The sequence below is a fragment of the Cebus imitator genome, unplaced genomic scaffold (assembly GCF_001604975.1).
Source record: "Cebus imitator isolate Cc_AM_T3 unplaced genomic scaffold, Cebus_imitator-1.0 Scaffold188, whole genome shotgun sequence".
Classification (NCBI taxonomy): domain Eukaryota; kingdom Metazoa; phylum Chordata; class Mammalia; order Primates; family Cebidae; genus Cebus; species Cebus imitator.
This window is the reverse complement of record NW_016107503.1, coordinates 4,442,209-4,463,126: the sequence shown is the minus strand read 5'-3', so window position 1 is coordinate 4,463,126 and position 20,918 is coordinate 4,442,209. Positions and strand designations below refer to the sequence as shown.

The 20,918-nt window shown below is 51.0% G+C and overlaps 2 protein-coding genes across 14 annotated transcripts in view; one reads left to right on the top strand and one right to left on the bottom strand.

Annotated features, from left to right (window-relative positions):
• SNX27 (sorting nexin 27) overlaps positions 1-6,653 on the top strand; it is a 90,921-nt gene extending 84,268 nt beyond the window's left edge. For 2 of the 5 annotated variants that reach the window (XM_017546234.2, XM_017546236.2), the window contains exons 9-12: positions 516-665; positions 992-1,120; positions 1,506-1,565; positions 2,468-6,652. In XM_017546234.2, the coding sequence (XP_017401723.1) occupies positions 516-665; positions 992-1,120; positions 1,506-1,565; positions 2,468-2,515 (387 nt within the window). In that variant the 3' untranslated portion in view covers positions 2,516-6,652. Of the gene's footprint in view, positions 1-515; positions 666-991; positions 1,121-1,505; positions 1,566-1,674 lie in introns of all 5 variants that reach the window. The other 3 variants (XM_017546235.2, XM_017546237.2, XM_037744887.1) reach the window with 2 other exon arrangements.
• Positions 6,654-11,456: 4,803 nt separating this feature from the next.
• CELF3 (CUGBP Elav-like family member 3) overlaps positions 11,457-20,918 on the bottom strand; it is a 15,116-nt gene continuing 5,654 nt past the window's right edge. For 2 of the 9 annotated variants that reach the window (XM_017546238.1, XM_017546242.2), the window contains 11 exons: positions 18,795-18,843; positions 18,287-18,415; positions 18,004-18,083; positions 16,787-16,930; positions 16,505-16,646; positions 16,155-16,304; positions 15,686-15,751; positions 15,242-15,379; positions 14,845-14,988; positions 14,065-14,201; positions 11,457-12,510 (listed from right to left, as the gene is read on the bottom strand). In XM_017546238.1, coding sequence (XP_017401727.1) covers positions 14,074-14,201; positions 14,845-14,988; positions 15,242-15,379; positions 15,686-15,751; positions 16,155-16,304; positions 16,505-16,646; positions 16,787-16,930; positions 18,004-18,083; positions 18,287-18,415; positions 18,795-18,843 — 1,170 coding nt within the window. In that variant the 3' untranslated portion in view covers positions 11,457-12,510; positions 14,065-14,073. Of the gene's footprint in view, positions 12,511-14,064; positions 14,202-14,844; positions 14,989-15,241; positions 15,380-15,685; positions 15,752-16,154; positions 16,305-16,504; positions 16,681-16,786; positions 16,931-18,003; positions 18,084-18,286; positions 18,416-18,794; positions 18,844-19,744; positions 19,931-20,918 lie in introns of those variants that run through there. The other 7 variants (XM_017546239.2, XM_017546243.2, XM_017546241.1 and 4 more) reach the window with 5 other exon arrangements.

Sequence of the window (20,918 nt, the reverse complement as noted above, 5' to 3'; positions counted from 1 at the left end):
AAAAAAAAAAAAAAAAAGAATTGCTAGCTAGACATAGTGGCTCATACCTGTAACCCTTGCACTTTGGGTGTCTGAGGCAGGAGGATTAGTTGAGCCCAGGAGTTCAAGACCAGTGTGGGCAATATAGAGAGACCCTGTCTCTACAGAAAATAAGAAAATTAGCCAGGTATGGTGGTGGGTGCCTGTGGTCTCAGCTACTTGGGAGGCTGAAGCAGGAGGGTCACTAGAGACTGAGGAGGGAGGATTGCTTGAGCCCTGGAAGTTGAGGTTGCAGTGACCCAAGATCATGCCACTGTTCCCCAGCCTAAGTGACAGAGCAAGACCCGGTCTCAAAAAAGAAAGAAAAGAATTGTCTCAGAGTCCTGTCCTAACTTAGGGATGGGTGCAAGACCAGAGGCCAGGTCTTCAGGTTGTTGGGTGAGAATACTCTCTGCTCTTTTCCTTGCACCACATCTCATTAGCTCTTCATGTGTTTAGTAACACAGTAACCCTGTTTCTCCTTCCCTTTTCCCTAGTACCTTAACATGCTAAGGACTTGTGAGGGCTACAATGAAATCATCTTTCCCCACTGTGCCTGTGACTCCAGGAGGAAGGGGCACGTTATCACAGCCATCAGCATCACGCACTTTAAACTGCATGCCTGCACTGAAGAAGGACAGCTGGAGGTGAGTGTTCAGCATAGGGCTCAGGCTACGAGGACCCAAGATACTTCAATGCTCACTTGGCTGTGATGTTTTAATTCCTTTTTAGGGGGAAATGAAATCAAAACTGTATTTTGACGGGGGCAAATAAACAAACACGGAATCCACACCGATCCTCAACTTCATTGGCTGCCTCCACTGATTATACTCTTCTATCATAGTCCTCTCTCTGAAGTGATGCAGACATCTCCATTCATTTCTCTTCTGTCACCTGGTCCAAACCCCCTACCTCAGTTCCCTGGCACTCTCAAACGCAGACTGTACCTTACTCCCTTGTCTTGGTTGTCCAGAACCAGGTGATCGCATTTGAATGGGATGAGATGCAACGATGGGACACAGATGAAGAAGGGATGGCCTTCTGTTTCGAATATGCACGAGGAGAGAAGAAGCCCCGATGGGTGAAAATCTTCACGCCATATGTGAGTGCGATTTAGGGAAAGTAGCTGGGGCTTAGTTTTTGTTTATTTTTATTTTTATTTTTTCAGCTACATGCATAAATGGAGAGGGAGATGGAGATAGTGGTCTTGAGATCTGAACCTGTTTGAACCCTGGAGCCCCCAGATTCATCTTGTCTTTCCTAGGCCTGACTGGGATTGGCAATTTCCTATCCCAGTTAGCTCGTAGTTACCACTAGAAGGAGCTAGAGAATAGAGGATGAACCAGGCCTGGGTTTTGTGGTACCTGTCAGGGTTTTTCTCTAGACTGAGTTTGGGAGGTGGGGTAACCGGGAACAGGAGTTCGAAGGCACAGTCCTGAGGTGTCTGCTCTTGAGAAGTCAGTGAGAGTCACCTTTTTTTTTTTCAGTTCAATTACATGCATGAGTGCTTCGAGAGGGTGTTCTGCGAGCTCAAGTGGAGAAAAGAGGTAATTCTAAACAATCCTTGAATTGACTTTTTCATCTTTTTGTTTATTTAAAATTTATAGGCCTGTGGCCAAATACCTGGGACCCTCACCTCCATCTCTGTCTTTCTAGGAATATTAGTTAGAGACTGATTATCTCATATGAGCCAGGACATTCTTCCAGCAAGGTTGGCCTCTGGACGGTGAACGGGCTGTGCAAAAAAGCCCCGCTTCTTCCCTTGTCTAGAGGGTGGACATTGGCTACAGGCTCTTCCATCTCTCATGACTTCATGGACCCTCCTCTGCCAGTTTTTTAAATCAGATCACCCTCCATGTTGCTCCTGACCCACAGGGGCAGCTGTCCTCAGTTGTAGCCGTCTGACTGGATGAGTCCTGGCAGTCTTTCTAGGTGAATCAAGAATGTGTATGTGAGGAAAGGTGTTTGCTATTGCTTTACTGCTGTCTGTATGTGCCAGTGCTGGAGAAGAAATTGGAAGATTCTGAATAATTAGCTACTTATTCTCAAAGAAAATCTTTGAAAGGATAAAGAGGTCAAGTCAAGAACGTGAAAATTTATATTCTTAGTACAGTGGAAAGAACATTGGGCTCTGGGAATTTTATCTGGGTTTTCTCCTGGTTTTTTTTTTTTTTTTTTCCCCCTCTGTGTAATTTTGGGTAAATCAACCTCCCTAGTTCTCCGTTTTCTCTTCTGTAAAACAGGAAGACTGAACCAGGTAATTAATATTCAAGGTCCCTGCCGGCTCTAAAAGGCTATGATTCTAGATGAGAAGTTATATCAGGACAGGTGGGACCAATCGGATTGAGCTGTCCAGGCATACCTTTTTAGCTTCCATTTGAGGAGTTGTCTCCAGATAAGAGGAGATGTGGCTTCCCAATAACTCTTTTTTTTTTTTTTTTCCTTCCAGAACATTTTCCAGATGGCGAGGTCACAGCAGAGAGATATGGCCACCTAGCCTTTCTTTACCCCCTTCCCTTCCCTTCGCCCCCATCCTCTTACCCCTTTCATGTCCCGTGTCAGACAGAGTAACCATTAACACAAAAGAAGAGAAAAAGTTAAAAAGTCATTATATTCAAAAGCCCTAAACTAAATACTATTAATAACCCCCTCTGAATTTCATGTCTCTGGAATTGAGGTGGTAGAGAACAGCAGATTGGTTAGCATCAGAAGTCAACTGAGTTAAGACAGGAAAGGAAATAAGCCCAACCAGCTTGCCAAAGGTATCTTTGTTCTTTCGCCTGGGCCTCATACCAACAGCCTCTCCTTGTACTATATTTTTAAAACTGGAACTATGAACTTCATCCATTTGCACTGTTCAGACATATATATGTATGTATGTAAAAATTATATATACACAAATTAGCTGCACGTATATACATATATATATTTCTTTTTAAATTTCATATTGATGGCAGTACCTTTTTTAGCTTGTGTTTTACACACCTTTCACTAGAATCCACGACCTCTCTCGTGCTCTCTTTATTTTGAAACAAACTTTAAAAAGGAAAAAAAAAAAAAAAAACATTTTACAGGGAAAATACCTCTCCTCATGAAGGACTCGAAAAGTTTACAACCTGCTTGGATTTTTGCCCCTTTTTTGTATTGAGTATAGATTCTGGCTCATGGGTTACCATAGAGTCTGAGGAGCAAGGAGTATAGTTTCTTTATCTTCCAAGAGGGTGCTGGGGAGGAGAAAGAGGTGTGTTTCTCAAGGTTAACAGGCTGTAGTTCTGCAGGGAGAGCCTGAAGTCTTGGTGTGGTCTCTTGATTCTGTGACAGTTTTTCTGATCCATCTGTTTCTCTCACTCCTGGCTTTCTAGCCACATTCTGCACTTCCTTCCTGCTTTCCTAGGTCCCCAGTATGCTTTCCCTCAACCGGCCCTGAGTGGAGTAGCGGGTGGGCTCAGGAGGTTGGGAACCTGAAGCTGGTAGTAATTTCCTGTTTTGCTTGCCTTTTTTTTTTTTTTGAGACAGGATCTTACTCTGTCGCCCAGACTGGAGTGTGGTAGCATGATCATAGCTGATTGTTACCTTGAATTCCTGGGCTCAGGTGATCCTTCCGCCTCACCCTCATGAGTAGCTGGGACTACAGGTAATGCACCACCACACCTGGCTAATTCTTTAAAAAATATTTTTTTGTAGAGACAGGGTCTCATTATGTTTCCCAGGCTGGTCTCGAACTCCTGGCCTCAGGTAATCTTCCTGTCTCAGCCTCCCAAAGTGCTGGGATTACAGGCATGAGCCACTGTGTCCTTCCCTGCCTTTTTTGCAGCAGGGATAGTACTCGGGACCAGAGTTAAGCTGATGCCTTAGGCAAACAGGTTGGACTTACATAGGGGAAAGTAAGCAAGCAGTGCCCTATGTACATGAGGTTTTACCTTCTCCATTCCTGACCAATAACCACCCACAACTATGACATTCTCTGTGACTTCCTTAAACAGTGATGGGGAGGGATCCAGTAATACCTTCAAGGTCTTGGGGAAACTTGCAGTGGGTCAGTGGTCTGTGCCAACCAAACTATAGCCCCATCCAAGCCAGCTGAGGACCCAGGAAGTAGTAGGAATATGGTTGATTTAGATTGGTTTTAGTTAAATGGAAACTGAAGGAAAACCCTTCTGCTTTCTGTCCTTCAAAGAGTTCCTCATCTGATCTTGCAGCTAGACCCTTTGAGCCCTAAAAGTTTCATCCAAGGATTAGAAGCCGGAGCTAACTGGGGTAGGACAATATCCCCAGCCCCCTAAGATCTGTAGGTAATACATAAGAAGCACCAAGTCAGGCTCAGATGCAACTAAAACACATCTTTGAGCCTTTTATTTTTCCCTGCTCCCCCTTCCAAACAAAACCTTCATAGGATGGCATCTTTCGCTCTAACTGCGAGACAGTCACAAATGGTTGTAGTCAACTCCACTGAGCAGCATTGGGTAGTTGGAAAGTCTCTCTCTTTTTTTTTTTTTTTTTCCAAGATGGAGTCTTGCTCTGTCACCCAAGCTGGAGTGCAGTGGCGTGATCTCAGCTCACTGCAACATCTGCCTCCTGGGTTCAAGCAATTCTCCGGCCTCAGCCTCCCAAGTAGCTGTGATTACAGGTGGCTGCTACCAAACATAAGAATGCTGAATGTGTAAAGTTGCAGCGGGATCCCTAATTTGAAGACTTTGACACACAACTAACTTCTTTTGGCTTAAATGAATTTAAAATGAGCCAAAGGACCCTGAAAAGAAGACGTGGATTTCCTACTCCTAGATGCTAAAGATTCTTCTGGCACCAGCTTTGTTCAAACTGTAAAAATAGCAATTTGCCCCTACTCCACTCAGAGTGGGACAATAATGAACAAATCTGGGATTCCATACGACAGCTCAAATGCTGACCTTCGGATATGAGACATAGGGATCTGGAGGCCCCTTAGAGCGGGGAGATGGTGCTGTGTTCCCTTTCTGGGATAGCGTTCACTTGGTGCTTTGGAGATGGGTGAGGACCGTACAGGTAGTTGGCCTGTTGGCAGAGGTTATTTAGGAACAGCCCCTTCTTGAAAGTGTCCACTAACAAAGCACCCAGCTTGCAGCAAGGAGGTGGGGAAGGAGGGCAACCCTAAAGGACAGCGCCTTCTCCTTTTCCGCTTATACCCAGCCCTGGATGGCGGAGGCGGGGTCCCTGTGGCTTCGCAGGTCCTGTAGGGTCAAGCCCTTCTTTGCATGAAGCAGTGTTAGTTGTGACCGTTCTCTCTCCCCTTCCTCTGCACTTCCCTTCTATAATCTCTACTGTTCTTAGTCCCAGCTTCTGCCCAGGGAGGCTTCTACCCAGACTTCTTTTGCAATTTGTTCCTGGGAAGAGGGGGCTCCCCATGCCCCCAGCTTCATCCCAGCAGAACCAGCAGGATCCTCCTGGTCTCTCATTGGCCTCCCTCCACACTTGGTTTCTATCCTCTAGGGTAGAAGCTCAGAGCTTTTTATGGCCCAAGAGCAAACGTGGACCCTGAGAAACCTGTCCCTGCAGAAAGATTCCCCTGGGCCATGCTTTGGGCCCTCTACTCTTTATATGTTTATTCTAGTCTCTGTTTTCCTGCCCTCTCCTTACCCTAGGCCGAAGCACAGGTACAGATATGTGCGTGCTCAGGGCAGCTCCTAGGCCTGGACCGAGCTCTCAGGGAGGAATTAGATAAATATTCCATCATCCTTATGCCTGGCCCATTTAGTTTCACCCTTTAGTTACCCAGGCCAGTAGCTTTGGGTTATCCCTTCTTGTAGCTCCAAACCCAATGCTTGGAGCAGTGAAATAGGGCACTGACAGGAGGTGACACTTCGCTCTCCTATCTCAGAATTTGCCAACTTCTGGCTGGGCTCCTAGGAGGCAGTTTTCTTGAAGGGGACTTCATCCTAGTTGACCTAAATTTTCCAGACCAGGAGGGGTGCTGTGCCCTCCCTTCTCTCCATCATACTATTTGGCTAGATTGATTCAGCAGTAGAAGCTCTTTGATGTGTTGACCCCAACATACAGCTGTTTCTTCACCAGCTTCCTTGTGTCACAGTAGCTTCCTTTGGAGGATGATGTGATAGAACACTCGGAGAGAGGGAAGAAGAGAGGCAGTGGCTATGCTTCTCTAGCTCCCCATCTTCCAGGTCCACCTCTTGACTTCCTCTTCCCCTAACGTGAGCACATCACGCCAGGCCTCATTGCTGCTAGGACAGCATCAGCTCACTCCTCAGCAATAATCTAGGGTATGTGGGAAGGTCAGGGCTATGGGAAGGAGTAGATTCAAAGAGGGGAGGTCAGGGCACTTGGCCACCTGCTAAACTTGGACGTTAATTTTATATCATGACCCCCTTTTAAGCCAGTGAGCTGGGCTTCAGTCTTTCCCAGGCCACGCACATTTAATTTATTTGAGAGAAACTCTAATTGTATTTTCACTGCAGTATCTTGTATTTTTTATTTGTGATTTAAGAAATGTGAAGAGAAAATACACAGACACAATAATGGCTAACAGTGTTTCTTTCATTCCTTGTTCTAGAGCTAACCACTCTAAAATTGTTTGGTAATGTCACTTAGTGTAATTAATTGTAACATATTCTTTTAAATAAATTGATTTATTGATCAAACACTTCTTTGGTTTCCTAGACTACAAATCCTTTGGGTTGTGTGGGCAGAAGTGAACAGGGACTTTTGAGATTTGAGTTAGAGTGGTCAGTCTGAAAAGAAGAAGAAACATCTAACTGGTTTTCCCAGGTAACTAGTGGGGCAGTTTTTTGAGGGCAGGGAATGGAGAAGGGTGGGGAAAGAATCCACGGGAGGCCCTTGGTTTGCAGTTCTTTTCCCAGTGGCTCCTTTGAAAATTCCTTCTTCTCCTTTAGATCTCAGAAGTGATTGAGCTTGCCCATCTTATCTGCAAGCTTGCACAAAAATCCTTTGAAGATTGACAGGATTCCTTTCCCAGCCTATGGAGATCGAGCCTGGCAGAGCCCTTGGGACAGATCTCAGCAGTGGTCCCTCCTCCCCACCCCCAGCAACATGTGTATGCTTTTTCAGGTAACTCGGGAAAGTTTTTCTCCTTGGGATCTGGACTGAAAGGAACACATTATGACTATTGAATGTCCAGTACAAAACTAGGTACTCTGGGTGGCCATACTCTCCCCTGAGCTCACAGTCCTGAGAAGAACGGTGGTCCTACTGCCTTTTGCCTTTACAGAGGCATATCAGGTGCTGGGGCCTACCTACCTACTCTCAGGAGTACCTGTTCCTCTCTGCACCTTTATTTATGAACTGACTCTGGTCTGAAAAGCTCAGCATTTGTGGTGGGTGAGACATTTTAATTTTTTTATAAAGCTTCATTTATTATTATTTTTACAACTTCCGACCACATGCTTTTGTTCCCTAATTGATGACCCTTAATTGGCGACCATAAGAGGAAGGACCATTTTGGCATTTTGTTTGGCAGTTTGGGGAGAGACGTTATTCAGGGGCTCATTCATTCACCCATCCGTTAGCTTTGGATATTTAAAATCCAAGAAACACTACTGTGCTAATGGAGGAGGGAAATGTTATCTTTCATAAGCTAAGAATCCATAAAGAAGAAAAAAGTGGAATTCCGGAATCAGAGTTAAGTGGTTAAAGTCAAACATTTATTAGGTATCTGCTGCTGGGGGTGGGGTGGGGAGATTGTGTGAGATACTGCAACAGACACAAAAGCAAACACAGCTTGCAGGCTCACAGAGGAATAAGACACTTGCATATGGCCACGATGCACAGCAGTGAAAGGTTTAAGTGCCATGAGGACTAGAAACGGAAGGAGAAAGACCTGTGGATGAGGGCCGCTAAGATTCTCATGAAGAGCGTAGTGTTTAAAGTGAACTGTTTTAGCCTGAGAAGGATTTCAACAAGAAGGCATTCAACAAACGTGTTAAGCCGTTATGTGCCAGACACTGTAGTAATTGGGAATGAAAAGACACGGGCGAAAAGGGACCAGACTTGCCCAAAGAACAATGAAGAGTCCCCTTTGGGTATGTGCAGGAATGAAGTGGAAAGTAAGGCTTTGAAGATGGCTGCCTGAGGTGTTCTATTGAAAAAAAAAAAAAAAAAAAAAGCAGAGAAGTTTTGTTTTTGTTAGCTGCAGTTTAGAAAGATGGCTGCTTCAGAACATAGACAGAAGGACCAATTAGGAAATTGATGTGATTACTCAGTTAATAAATGTAGGCAGTGATAATTGAAAAGAGGGAAATGATAGGAGAAAGTTTGGGGAAGTAAAATCTTTAATGATTTAATACCATTGAATTTATGTGAGGGTAGTAAAAACTCTTCAGGTTTTATGTCTATGTGACTAGAAAGTAGAAATATGGGAGTTGGGGCTTTATGGGAGAAAATGTTTTAGCTTTGGACCTGTGATGATTTAGATACAGATGGGAAATCCAGTATAGATGTCCAATAATCATTTCTTAATTTCTTTTTTTTTAATTTTATTTTTTATTTTATTTACTTATTTTTTAATAGAGACGGGGTTTCGCCATGTTGGACAGGCTGGTTTCGAACTCCTGACCTCAAGTGATCCACCCGCCTTGGTCTCCCAAAGTGCTGGGATTACAGGCATGAGCACCGCGCCCGGCCCATTTCTTATTTTCTAAGCAATGTCTAATGTTTGGAGTACTGTGTAGGGTGACAAGGATACAGTACTGGACAAAGCAGAGCAGGTAGTAAATGTTGGTGAATTAACTTTTAAAAGAGAACTCTTTGGCTTCTTGGGAGAACAGATTGTAGGAAAGCAGAAGAAACCAGAGACAGATGACAGCAATGTGATACGGACAGTGTTGATGGCTGTGGAGACGCAGAGACATGAGTAAGTAAATCAGCTGAATGCTATAGAGGTACACTCAGCAGGGCTTTGCAGTTGGATCAGGGAGCAGACGTGAGAGAAAGGGTGTGACCCAAGTTCTGGCTTGAGTGGGTACATAGTGGTGCTACTTACTAATGATGAAGACTGAGGGAGAAAAAGTAATACCAAAATTGAGTTCCGGACAGAAATTAGGCTAGAAACATTATCACTGGGACTTGATTTTCATCAAGCAGATGAGAGNCAATATACTAAAGGGAAACCAGCTTTATGAGGAGCAAGAAGAAGCTGGCTGCTCTGTGAAATAGACTGAAAGAGGGGCCAGAGACCAAGGGTCTTAGTAGAACCAGGAGTTTGCGTCAGGGCTATTTAAGTCACCAGGTTTGGAGAAGAGAATGAGGCTTGGCCATGAGTGGGAACTGCTTCAGTCACAAATACCTGAAGCCAAGGCTGCGAAAGGCTTTGACATTTTAGCAGGAGAATTTAAAGACAAAGGAAATACTGAAAGAGAGCCTGGCTCTCAGGTCCACAGTGTCCCCCCCAAAGAGAGAGAGACACCTGGCATTACGTTTATGCTTCCAAAGCTTTAGAAATACAGAAAGTGGGTGGGACATGTGGAAGGAATTATTTAGGGCTATGTCCCCCCAGCGTCGTCTCATCAGCTTAATCTCCCTAACTGAGGATATTTTTCTAAATTTCTGCTTTCATTTCTACAACTGAAAGATCCCTTCTATCCCTGCTATTAGCTCCACTCTTCTGGCTCAAGAAGTTATTTTCCTTCTCTTCCCTTTATGCTGCCATTAACATTTGAACATAACTTGATTATTTTAGAAGAAACAGACAGTAAAGGTAGCCATTGGTGCTGCAGGAGGGGCTGCCACACCAAGGCACCACCTGAGGTCTGCGAAGATGCCAGGAAGGAGGTGGCTTCTCAGTCCTGTTGCCACCCCTACCCCCCAGGAGAGAACCCCCGGGTCAGTGAATCACTCTGGGAGATGGCCTTTCATCTCAAACCCACCTTCCATCTTTCTATCCTGAAGTTGAGGCAGCTCCTGGGGAAATTGGTAGATATTAATCTGCAGGGCTGACTCCTGTCCTCCTTGCTACACAGGCTTTTCCTCATCTCTGAGCATCTGAGCACACCCACACACACTTACCGCTCTGTGTCATCGAGACTTCAGATGCTGTCTACTTGGCTAAGAATACTGGCTAGATTCTTATCCTTTGTAAGGTCCCATTTCTGATCTTTACCAATCCAAAAGACACTCCCCCCCCACTCCCGCCCCACCAAAACGATGTCCACGTATATATCTGCATAGTATTTCACATTTTGTTTCTCTGTTTAACTGTTCTTACTTTGAGGTCAATTAAGAGAAGTAGAAGTACAGAGCAGGGATCTGCGGGTGAGTTGGGATTTACTGTTGTGCCTTCACAGAATGCTGACCTGAGGCCAGATCAGAGCCGGAAGTTAAGCAAGTTTATAAGAAGGGACATACTAAGGGTGGGGTAGCAGCCCAGAAGCACATGTGCCATGAAGTCAAAGATGACACCTGTGTGATCCTAAGTCTGCCCTAAAGCAGCTCACAGAGAAGAATCTGGGAAGTGGCGGGACCTTAGGGCTTGTGTAGTCCACCCTCTCTACCTGAGGACTCACTGCTAAGCATGCTTGCTACTTCTTGGGATCTTTGCGTCAGGTCAAAGAACAGGTAAGAGAACATCATGGGCTTTGGAGTCTGACAAACTGGGTTCGGCTCCTACAGCCATGCCTTACTGGCTTCATGACTCCAGGTAAGTTAGTCAACCTTCCAAGCCTCCTTTTCCCATCTGTAAAATTATTTCCTACCTAGGCTGGGCATGGTGGATCATGCCTGTAATCCCAGCACTTTGGGAGGCCAAGGTGAGGTTTGCTTGAGCCCAGGGGTTCAAGTCCAGCCTGGGCAACACGGCGAGTCCCTGTCTCCAAAGAAAAACCATTTTTTAAAATCAGCTGGGCATGGTGGCACACACCTATAGTCCTCACTACTTGGGAGTTAGGAGGATCACCTGAGCCAGGAGTCTGAGGTGAAGTGAGCTATGAATCACTGTCACACTTCAGCCTGAGTGACACAGTGAGACCCTGTCTCACAATAAATAAAGGAAACTATATCTTGCCTCACGGGGTTGTTGGGTGGTAAAATGAGGAAATGCACAATAAGGGCCTGGAACAGAATCACATGTGGAGCAGTGGTTAGTAAATGGTGGTGTTACAGCTGGCTCCCAGTACCCACACTGGCCTCTGCAGAAATGGAGGTCCAGACGTGAGACGGCAAGTCTCCGCCTTCGGAGGGACAGGGCTAGATACAGAGGAGAGCCCTGGACAGGGGAGATCTTGTGCCCAACTCTGCAGGACATTCCAGAATTAAGCCCCAAAGAAGGGCTGAAGGATAGGATCGTGAAGCCATGAGCAAGGCCTGGATGCTGCTCTAAAGCAAGGGCCCAGCCTTCCCTAACGGAATTTTCTCTCTCAAACCTCATTCTCTACCTCCCTCCCCCTTCCCGTGTGGGTAGGGAACAATCCCCTACCCTCAACCTTCCAAGACTCTTATTTGATGCTTTTAAACTTTTTTCTTTATTTAGACAGAAAAGACCAACTCTTTAAAAGTAAAATGCAATAAATAAATAAGTTAAGCATAGAGAACTGTCTGAAACTGACTCCCCGGTCTCCCCTTACCACTCCCACCCCCCACCCCATTTTCTTTTCCCTAAAACCTCTTTCTAAAGAAAATGATCAGGTAATAAACCCCTTTACCCCTCCCCACACCCCTCCTCCCAATACCCAATTACCCCCCAAAGCAAAGGGAGAAATTAAGAGAGAGAGAAAAAAATCCAAGGGCAACATTGTCTAAACTCCCAGAAAGAGAGATGGCAGCGTCCGGGCCAGGCCGGGCGGGCTGGATAACGCACGGGTGGTAGTGGTATTTACACGGAGGGAACCAGCAGAGACTGTAAACATTTTTAGGGGTTCAGGGAAAGGTCTTTTCCTCGTGAAAGGAGGAGGGTCTCTGTGGCTGACTGGCAGAGAGGCAGCCCTCAGGGCTCCCCCACACCCTCCTTAGAGGGGGCCCTTGGGGGAGGCAGTGAGTTTTAGGGCTGGGAGCCCAGGAGTTAGGGATATCCTACCTCTAAGCTGAGGGTGGAGGGGAGTGAGAGCCAGCTTCCAAGAAACCCCTAGTGTGGGGAAGAGGCCGGGGTGAAGGTGGGCTGGGAGTGTGTGGCAGGCCCCTGCAGCTCTTCTGAGGCCTGCACGGGTAGAACAGGCCCCCTGGTGGGGGAGGCAAGTACAAACGCTGGGCACAGAAGGCCTGTCACAGGAGCCCAGCAGAAGGCAGGTACCCCGGAACCTTCAAGCCTGTTCCCCTCGCTCCCTCACAAAGGCCAAAAGGGCACCTAGGAGGAAGCCGGCCCTTGGAGCCAGGGAAGCATAGCCACGGCCCTTCAGAGAGGCAAGGGGTGGGAGGGGCTGGTGTCTTGTGCCCCCCAGGGCCACGAAGCAGTGTTTGCCCAGGAGCCCAGTCAAGGCCCAGGGCAGGTGTGCAGAGAGGGCTGGGCCCAGTCGTGGGAAGAGGGTGTGAGGCGCCCCTTCCTCTGGATCTCCAGACCTGTGAAGGAAGAAATACGGGTGAAGCATGGGTAAGAGACCACCGATGCGGGTCACGGGTTCTGGGGTAGGGGAGGACTCTGGGGGGGGTGACAGCATTTAGGATGGGGCTGCCTGAGGAAGGCAGGTCATCAGAAAGGCCTCAGTCTAAACCATCTGCCCGCACCCCCCAGCCATGAGAGCAGGGATAGAGGAACAGGAGAGAAGGGGCGAACCATGGAGGAAACCAAAGGATATCAGGAAGGAAATAGTCAGACAGCCTGTGAGAAAGTAAAGACTGGAGGGGGAGAGGCAGAGATGACAGCAGACAGGCAGGCAGAGAAATGGAGAGAGAGACAGAGAAGGGGGTGCATGTGAGAGACAGACACCTGGAAAAAGAAAGGAAACATCCGCAGAGAAGGCCAGGGTGGAACCTAGGTCAGGGCTCAGGGATGGAGTCTCATGGGGTGAGAGCACCCCCAGCCCCCAGGTAGTGCTCTCATTCCTTTTTGGAAAGGAACACAGAAAGCAAGAGAGAAATGCACAGAACACAGACCACAGTCACCAACCACTGTAGACCAAGCACGTCCCGCGAGCTGCCCCCGGCCCTCACCTTGGGCTTGGGGCTGCTTCCCTCCGCGGCCCCTCCCCAAATAACAAACAATCGGCTCCAAAGACAACACGCTCGTTCCATGCAACTTACAGGGGCCCGGAGCAGGGGTCCGGGGATGGGGGCTTCGGCCGACAATGGACACGGGCCCTGGGCTGGGGGGGCCCCCAGGGTGGGGGGAGTTAAGCAGCCAGGATTGGGGGGGAAAGGGGAGAAACAGAAAATGTGGGTATTTTTCTTGGGTTGTGTGTTTTCAAGGGTTTGGTCCGAAGGAGATTAAACAGTGTGAAAGTAAACAAGGCTTCCAGCTTTGTGGCTGAGGTTGAGGTGGAGGCCAGCAATGGGGTGGAGGGACCTGGCAGGTAAACTTCACAGGCAGCGTGACATTTCAGCCTCTTCCACCTAAACCAGAGTGACTCCCAAGAGGCCAGGAAATGGGCTCCCCCAGTCTGTCCTGTGTACTCTGCTGCCCCATGGGTCTGCTGCTACATGGGAAAAATCACCTGCAGTCCAGGGCAACAAGGGCCAGATGTCCTCACTTTTCAGGACAACAGAGATTCTAGGACCAAGAATTCTAGGGCCCTCTGGCACTCTCCACCAGCCCCCTTAATCCTCCAGTCCTGTTCCCCTAATTCCACTCCAGCCCAAAGGAAAGCCAGAGACACACACAGACATGGACACTGACCAGACAAACGACCAGATATTGTGGAAGGTCCAGGGAGTGGACACAGATACAGACAAAGACTTGGCTCTTTCTGGGGTCACAGAGGGTGTGTGTATGTGTGTGAGAGAGAGAAAGAGTGACTCAGATTATTGAAAAACAGCTGAGGGAGCTGCCCCAGTCCCCTGCTTCAAGTGCCCAGAGTCAAGGGTGGGGTGGGCATCCTGAGGATGGACAGTCGATCGAGGGCCCTGGCTGCAGTGTGGAGCTGGGGAGGGAGGCCACGACAGAGGCGCGGGACCCACCTGGGGGCCTCAGTAGGGCCGGTTGGCATCCTTAGGCCGCTTTAGCTGGACTTTGAGGCGCTTCATGCCGATCTGGAAACCGTTCATGGCCTGGATGGCGGCCTGGGCACTGGCTGGATTGTCGAAACTCACAAAGCCTGAGGTGAGAGGGGCATAAGGCCCAGCCCAGCCCCACCTTGCTCTCCTGTGCTTAGGAGACCTCCAGCACTACCCTATGTCTCCCAAGTGTCCCAAATGCCTAGAAAGCTGCCTGCCACAGAGCAGCATTCTGTAGAAATTCGATTGACGGGCTGAATGGATGAATCCAATCCAGCTGCTCAAACTACCATGTGCCTCCCGGCATTCTGTGCTGGTGACCCCTTCCTTGGCCTGGTTAGCTCTGAGCCTGCCCTTTGAAAACAGCTACTTCCAGACCCTAAATGGCTTCTGAAGCAGAGAACATTCCCTTTTCCCCTGAGGCAGCCTTTCAAAGATGTGAAGGCACTAAAACCTACTCCCTAAGCCCGCCTTTGAAAACGAAACATCCCCAGACCATGAGCCTATTTCAGACCTTGTAGGGCATGAATTTGGCCAGTTTTTAAGAGAAAAGATGAAGGAAGAAGAGACGGGCCTGGGCAACAGCTGGTGTGAGATGTTGGGTGTGTCAAAATGGTTCTTTTGTACTCTTGGATAATCAGGATTTCAAATACTGGGTCCACAGTGACCACAAATGCCTTCACATGTATTAGACCTTCCCCTGATGTGGAGTTCAGCAAAAGATATGCCATATCATATTCTTACCAAAACATTTGCTCTGATTGGTGGCCCGGTCAACAAAGACTTTGGCTGAGATGACGTGGCCAAAGGGGACAAACATCTGGAGGATCTCTGAGTCAGTGAACTCCTGGGGCAGGTGGTAGATGAAGATGTTGCAGCCATCAGGGCCTGGGTGGCGGCAGAGACGGAAGAGCTCAGTGCCTGGGAGGCACATACTCCAGGAGCACAGGTCCTGGGGAAAGCAGATCTTGGGAGGGCGCTCCAGTCCCAGTCCCCGACAGTGTGGGCCAAGGCTCCAGCCACCCGCTCCCCACTTGCTTTCATCCCAACACGGGCCAAGGGCTGGGCTCAGTGCAGGGCAGTAGGGAGTCCCCGAGCCCATAACAAGGGCATTCCCGTCTCCCAAGGCCCCAGCCAGCACCTTCTCTTTGCTGCTGCTGTTGCTGCTGCTGCTGCTGCTGCTGCTGCTGTTGAGGGGGTGGTGGGGGCTGCTGGGTGACCAGGGCTGGGGGCTGCGGGAATGCAGGCGCAACCAGGCTGTAGGCTGCTGGGTAGGCTGCTGGGGTGAGGAGAACAGAGAGGGCTGATGGGGCTTCCCTGACTCCTGGGCCCTCCCAGCCAATCCTGTCTTCCTTCCCCTGGCCCACGCCAGTGGCAGCTGCAGGGCTGAGAGGTTGTCGTGAAAGGAGCTGCCTCAGACCCCTGGATGTGCCGCCCTTAAAGATCCCTCCTCACAGTTGAGCTTGTCAGTGAAGCCTGAAGAGGGTGACTGGCCAGGAGCCAAGAAGCCCACACCCTGTTACTGGGCCGCTTTCCCTCCTGCTTCTCCTCCCACCTGAGCAGGGGCCGGGCTGGGGCACCTCACCTGTGTAGTGCTGCATCCCTGCGTAGGCCTGCTGCAGGGGGTCCACGGGGGCCGCGGGGCTCTGGGCTGGGGAGAGCAGCACAGACCATGAGCATGGGCCTGGCACGCAGTGGGAGCCCCCAGGGCTTTTCTGGGCCGAGACCAGGCAGGTGAGGAGCAGAGCTTCTCTGGGCATGGAGTATGAAGTGAGAAGGTGGAAATGCACAAAGCAGTGGGAAGAGGGGCAAGAGCCCAGCGTTAGGAAGACTTGAGTCTGACTGTCTTGCAACCCTGGACAGGTTGCTTCGCTGCTCTACACCTCAGCTTCCTGGTGGAGCCCAACAGGAAGAATCATCCCTGCCCAGGATGGCAGGGCAGGAGGAAGCACCTGTAACCCCCCAAACTGGGAGGGAAGGTGTGTCCTGTCTCCCCAGTGGGAGTGGTGGCTTGGTTGGTTGCTGGGGCGGGGTGGGCAGGCAGAGAGTCCCACCTGGGTAGGGATGAACCCCGTTGGGATACAGAGCATCAGGGGCAGGCTGCCCAGTGGGCTGGGTGGGCACTGGGCTGTAGCCGTTGACGCCCAGGGCAGCCGGAATGGCAGAGACAGGCGTGGCAGCGATGGCAGGAGGGGTGCTGGTTCCTGGGGAGGAGAAAGCGATAGAGACAGAGCAGAGAAGCAGACACACACATAGGCAGAGGACCAGTCAGCAAGTCTGCGGGCAGAAGGGAGGAAGCAGGCCACTCTGACCCCTGAGTCCCTCCCAGACCCCGAGGCTTCCCTGTGCCCCTCCCCACCCCTACCATGCTTAGCTCCCTTGCCTGGGCTTGCTGAAGCCATACCTGAGGATGGGGTGATGGGGGTGGCGATGAGGCCATTGGCATTGATGGCAGCCATGTGCTGCATCTGCACGGCAGCCATGGTGGCCATGGGGCTGAGGTAGGCACTGTGAGCCGCTACCAGGGCCGCCTGCTGCTGCATCAGCTGGTGGGAGGGGAGAGGACAGTGGGGCAGGCCCCCGGTGCCCCCCCGGCCCCCTCCCAAACCTGGACCTTGGCATAGGGAGGGTGGGGGCAAGATACAGGGGGTCAGGAGGGCCAGACTGGCAATGGGGGCATGCTCACGGCCTGGGTGTAGGCGCTGTAGGCTCCAAACTGGAGGGCAATGGGGCTGAACATGCCCAGCTGGGTGGCCACCTGCTGCATGCGGCGGAGACCTCGCTCCTTCTCAGTGTCAGCAAACTTCACCACCAGGCTGGACGAGGCACCCTGGGCACAGGCCCACATGCAGATCAGAGGCGCAGGCAGGGTCTCTCCTCCCCAGAGCCCTCAGGATCTGGCCTCCATCCCACCCCCTGGCATGGCTTGGCCTCTCTGAGAGGGCAGCCACCATTTTGCATATGACAGATGGAGACATTTTAATCCCACCCTCTCGCTGTGGTAGGATATGCAAGAGGCTAGAAGAAAAATGAGGTCTGTGAAGGCACGTGCTTGCAAAGTGAAAGGCCTGCTGGAATGGAAAAGGCACCATTGGCTTCTCTGTGAGGACTCTGAACGGGAAATCATCCACACCGTGGGTGGCTGCAGCAAATGTTTAATCTCAGGCTTGTCTTCCCTTGTAGCTGCCCTGCGTGCCTGACCACAACTCCTGCCCCCACACCCCAGTCCTCATGGCGTGCCTCAAATCTTAATACTAGTCTGAGCTGAATAGAAACCAAATTGGAGCATTTGCTCCGATGGTAGAATCCCGGAATCTCAAAGCTGGAAGGGGCATAGGGTCATTGGACACAGTTTTCTACCCAATGCTGTGTCCCCTCCACCGAGTCCCCGTGAAACACTTGCCCAGCCTTTGCTGAAGAGCTGTGACTTAGGGAAATGCATAGCCTTCTGAGCCACCCAGTGCAAATTTAGAGGTGGGCTCTGCTGGGGAAGCCCCCCCAGAGTGGTCACTGACCTAACGCTGCTGTGCAGGGGCAGGGAAGAAGGGGTGCACGTGGGGCCTCTAAGCAAGCGTCCTAGTGCCCCAGCAAATGAGGGTGGGGGCTACGGGAAGGCTGGAGAAGAGATGGGGTGAAGGGAGGGCTGGGGAATGGAGGGGGCAGGAGAGGAATGTGAGGGAATTTGGCTGAAGGTGGAGGCGGGGAATAGGGGAAGAGGGGGAGGTGGGAAAATGTCATTTGAAATGTGAGGGTGTTCCTTCCTAGGCAGCTTAGTTCTTCTGCCAGAACATCCTTTCCAATAAATTCGAATAGCCCATCCTGAGTGGACTCCTCCTCTGGGCCAGGGCCTGGCAGGTGGGCGGGGTGGGAAGTAGAGGCCGGGGGTAGGGGAGCAGGGCTCACTGGCAGGGTCCGGCTGCTGTGAAGGGTGTTGATGGCCGCCTGGGCCTCTGCGTGGGTCTGGAACTTCACGAAGGCGCAGCCTAGAGAGGTTGAGATGGAGGAGGGGAGGGGTAAGCGCCCATTCCCGTTGAGTCCCCTCGGTGGAACCCCATGCTCAGGGAGCCATGGGAGCGGAACAGGAAGGGGAAAGACCAGGTGGGGAAGGAGCAGTGGGTGGCTACCTTTGCTGATGGCGGAACCGGAAGTAGAAGGGCCAGGTGGGGAAGGGGCAGTGGGCGGCTACCTTTGCTGGTGCCGTCTGGCCCCCTGAGCACAGTGCACTCGTCTATGGTCCCGAAGGGCTCGAACATCTTGCGGACGTCCTCATCTGTCTGCTGCTTCCCTAGCATCCCCACAAAGAGCTTCCGGTCTTCTGGGGGGATAGAGCACAGGAGGAGGGCATGTTCAGGGCCTCCTGGCTGCCTTCCCAGCCCTTCTCCTTCCACCTTTCCCTGGAGCTCCTAACACTACTTTCACCACCCTAGGGGCCGGTGGCTCTAGGGTGTGAATGGGCTGTGGTTGGAGAATGGGGTACAGTTGCAGAGGGTGCTCATCCCAGCTCTGAAGAACTTGCACTCCAGCCTGGGCCTCAGTTTTGACATCTCTGCCCCCCAGATCTCACCCCCTCTGACCACACGGACTCTTCAGAACCATCAGGATTTCTCCCTCAAGAAAGGCTACCCCTTGACGACTCTAGGCCTTGGGCCCGGGGGTGGGAGGAGAGGGATAGAGTCCAAAGGCATAGAACCTACCTCCTCGGTTCTCGCTGTCGGCCGGCTTGACCTGGATGGGCCTGTTCATCTGAAGGAGAGAAGAGAAGGCAGCTGCTGGGGACCTCCTCTGAACACCCAAGAGCCCTTCCAGACCAGGCCCTGCAGAGAGACTAGCGGGGCAAGCCCCAGGCCCTCTAAGTTTCTGATGGGAAGGAAGGGACAGGGCCTAATATTGTTTAGGATTAGGGCCTGAGGGGATCAGAGGCACAGAGAGAGAATGTGGAGGGAGTTGCTCATGGGTGCAGCTCCAGGCTCAGGTTGGCTTCCGGTGACTTAGCCAGGGATGGGTGCTGCTCTCCTGAGTGGGAGAAGGGGGCCCGCGCGTAGGACCCGGGGCCTGAGAGAGAGCCCGACCAAGGGGTGATTTAATAAGAATTGCCTCAATCCTACAAAGTGGGCGCAACAGAGGCCACTCTGTGAAGAAGCCCCAAGGAGGACTGTAGACTGAGGGAAACCCCACAGAGGCCCAGACTTCCTTCCGACCCCTAGAGGTGTGTGTGCCTCTCTTTCTGCCCCCCTGTACCCCTTGACCCCAGGGGGAAGGCATTCGGGCAGCACAAAGGGAGCAGATGCCCAGTCTCCGTGGCAACAGGAGAATGCGCACCATGGCAACCGCCCACTCAGCCTGATTTATCCGTCCCCGTCGCCCTGGCGACCGTGGTGACGTCATCACTTCTGCTGCTCCACACACCCAGAGAAGGAGTGGGGTGGGGGTAGGAACAGGGTATGCTGGGGGTGGAGGATTTGGTGGGGGCTGGGAGGTGGGGGAGGGGCCCAGAAAAGCTTCCTGATTCTGGAGGGAGGCTTGCAGAGCAGGCCCTGCAGGGGCCATCCCAACCCTTCTCCTGCCTCCCTCCTCCAGACCAAATCCTTGGTGTCTGGAGGGCTCTAAAGGAGGAGTTGCTGTCCCGTGCTCTTTCACAATTTACCCTGTGCACGGAAGTCCTCCAGAGCTCTAACCTCTCCCCGACCCCTGCAGTATCTCCCTTTGTTCAGTCTTCAGTGGAAATGGAGAAATTCCTAGTTCCATTCTCCATGTTCTTGTCTGGTGAGAGGACTTGGAAATTACTCCTGCAGGTTGATTTTCTTAACCAGGGTGGGGAGTATTATAGGAACTGGAGAAAGAGGAGAAGGACTTAGTATTTAATGTCTGAAAATATTTTGCTCTTGAGGACTTTGACAGCTGGAACCACACCTGGTTGCCCCACTCATCTGGCCGTGGGGCAGTAGTTCCAGTGACCAAAAAAATTAAACCATCCATTTACATCCTGAGGGTGAGGCTAGAGGTACCCTCAGGAAAGGCACTGGACCGGGAGTCAGGAGACCTGGGTTTAAGGACTACCCTGCCCTGCCACTTGCTAGCTGGGTGACCCTGGACAAGCTGCTTGTCCCCTCTGGGCCTCTGCTTTTCCATCTGTAAAACAAGGGGGTGGGCCAGGCGATGTCTAGTCAGGTTCCCGTCAGCTCCAGGGCTCCAGCATGTGGAGATCCTGTGTGTGGCATCACTAGTGCAAGAAGTGCAGAAGCCACCGTTGCCCCTGCCCCTTCTCACCCTGGATCCTCACCCAGGTGTTGCATCACGCCAGTCAGTCGGGCCGATTCCACCAGTTAGGTATTCCCCGCCTTGGACCAAATCTAAGCCCCACCTCAACTGACACCCCTTTCCCAGGGCCCCACCACCCCAAATCTCTGGATCTGAGAGCAGCTGGTGGGAAGGGAGGGTAACAGTCACACAGATCCTCCAGCCAATCTGCCCTCAGCTTTATCGTCCGTCAATCTGGGATTATCCCATTCGAGGCTCAATCTCCTTAGGAGTGTGTGCATGTGCGCGTGCGCAGGCAAAGCTTGGGGGCCAGACGCTTGGGGTGCACGGGCTTTCACCTCCTTCTCTCCTGTGCTCTAGCCAAAGCTCTCAGGAAATTCCCTCACTGGCACCTCCGCAGCCAGCCACTCATCCCTACCCACACCCCACAAGAAGCAGAATCAGAACCAGGGGGCCAGGCGAGGTGGCTCACGCCTGTAATCCAAGCACTTTGGAGGCCAAGGCGGGCGGATCACCTGAGGTCGGGAGTTCAAGACCAGCCTGACCAACATGGTGAAACC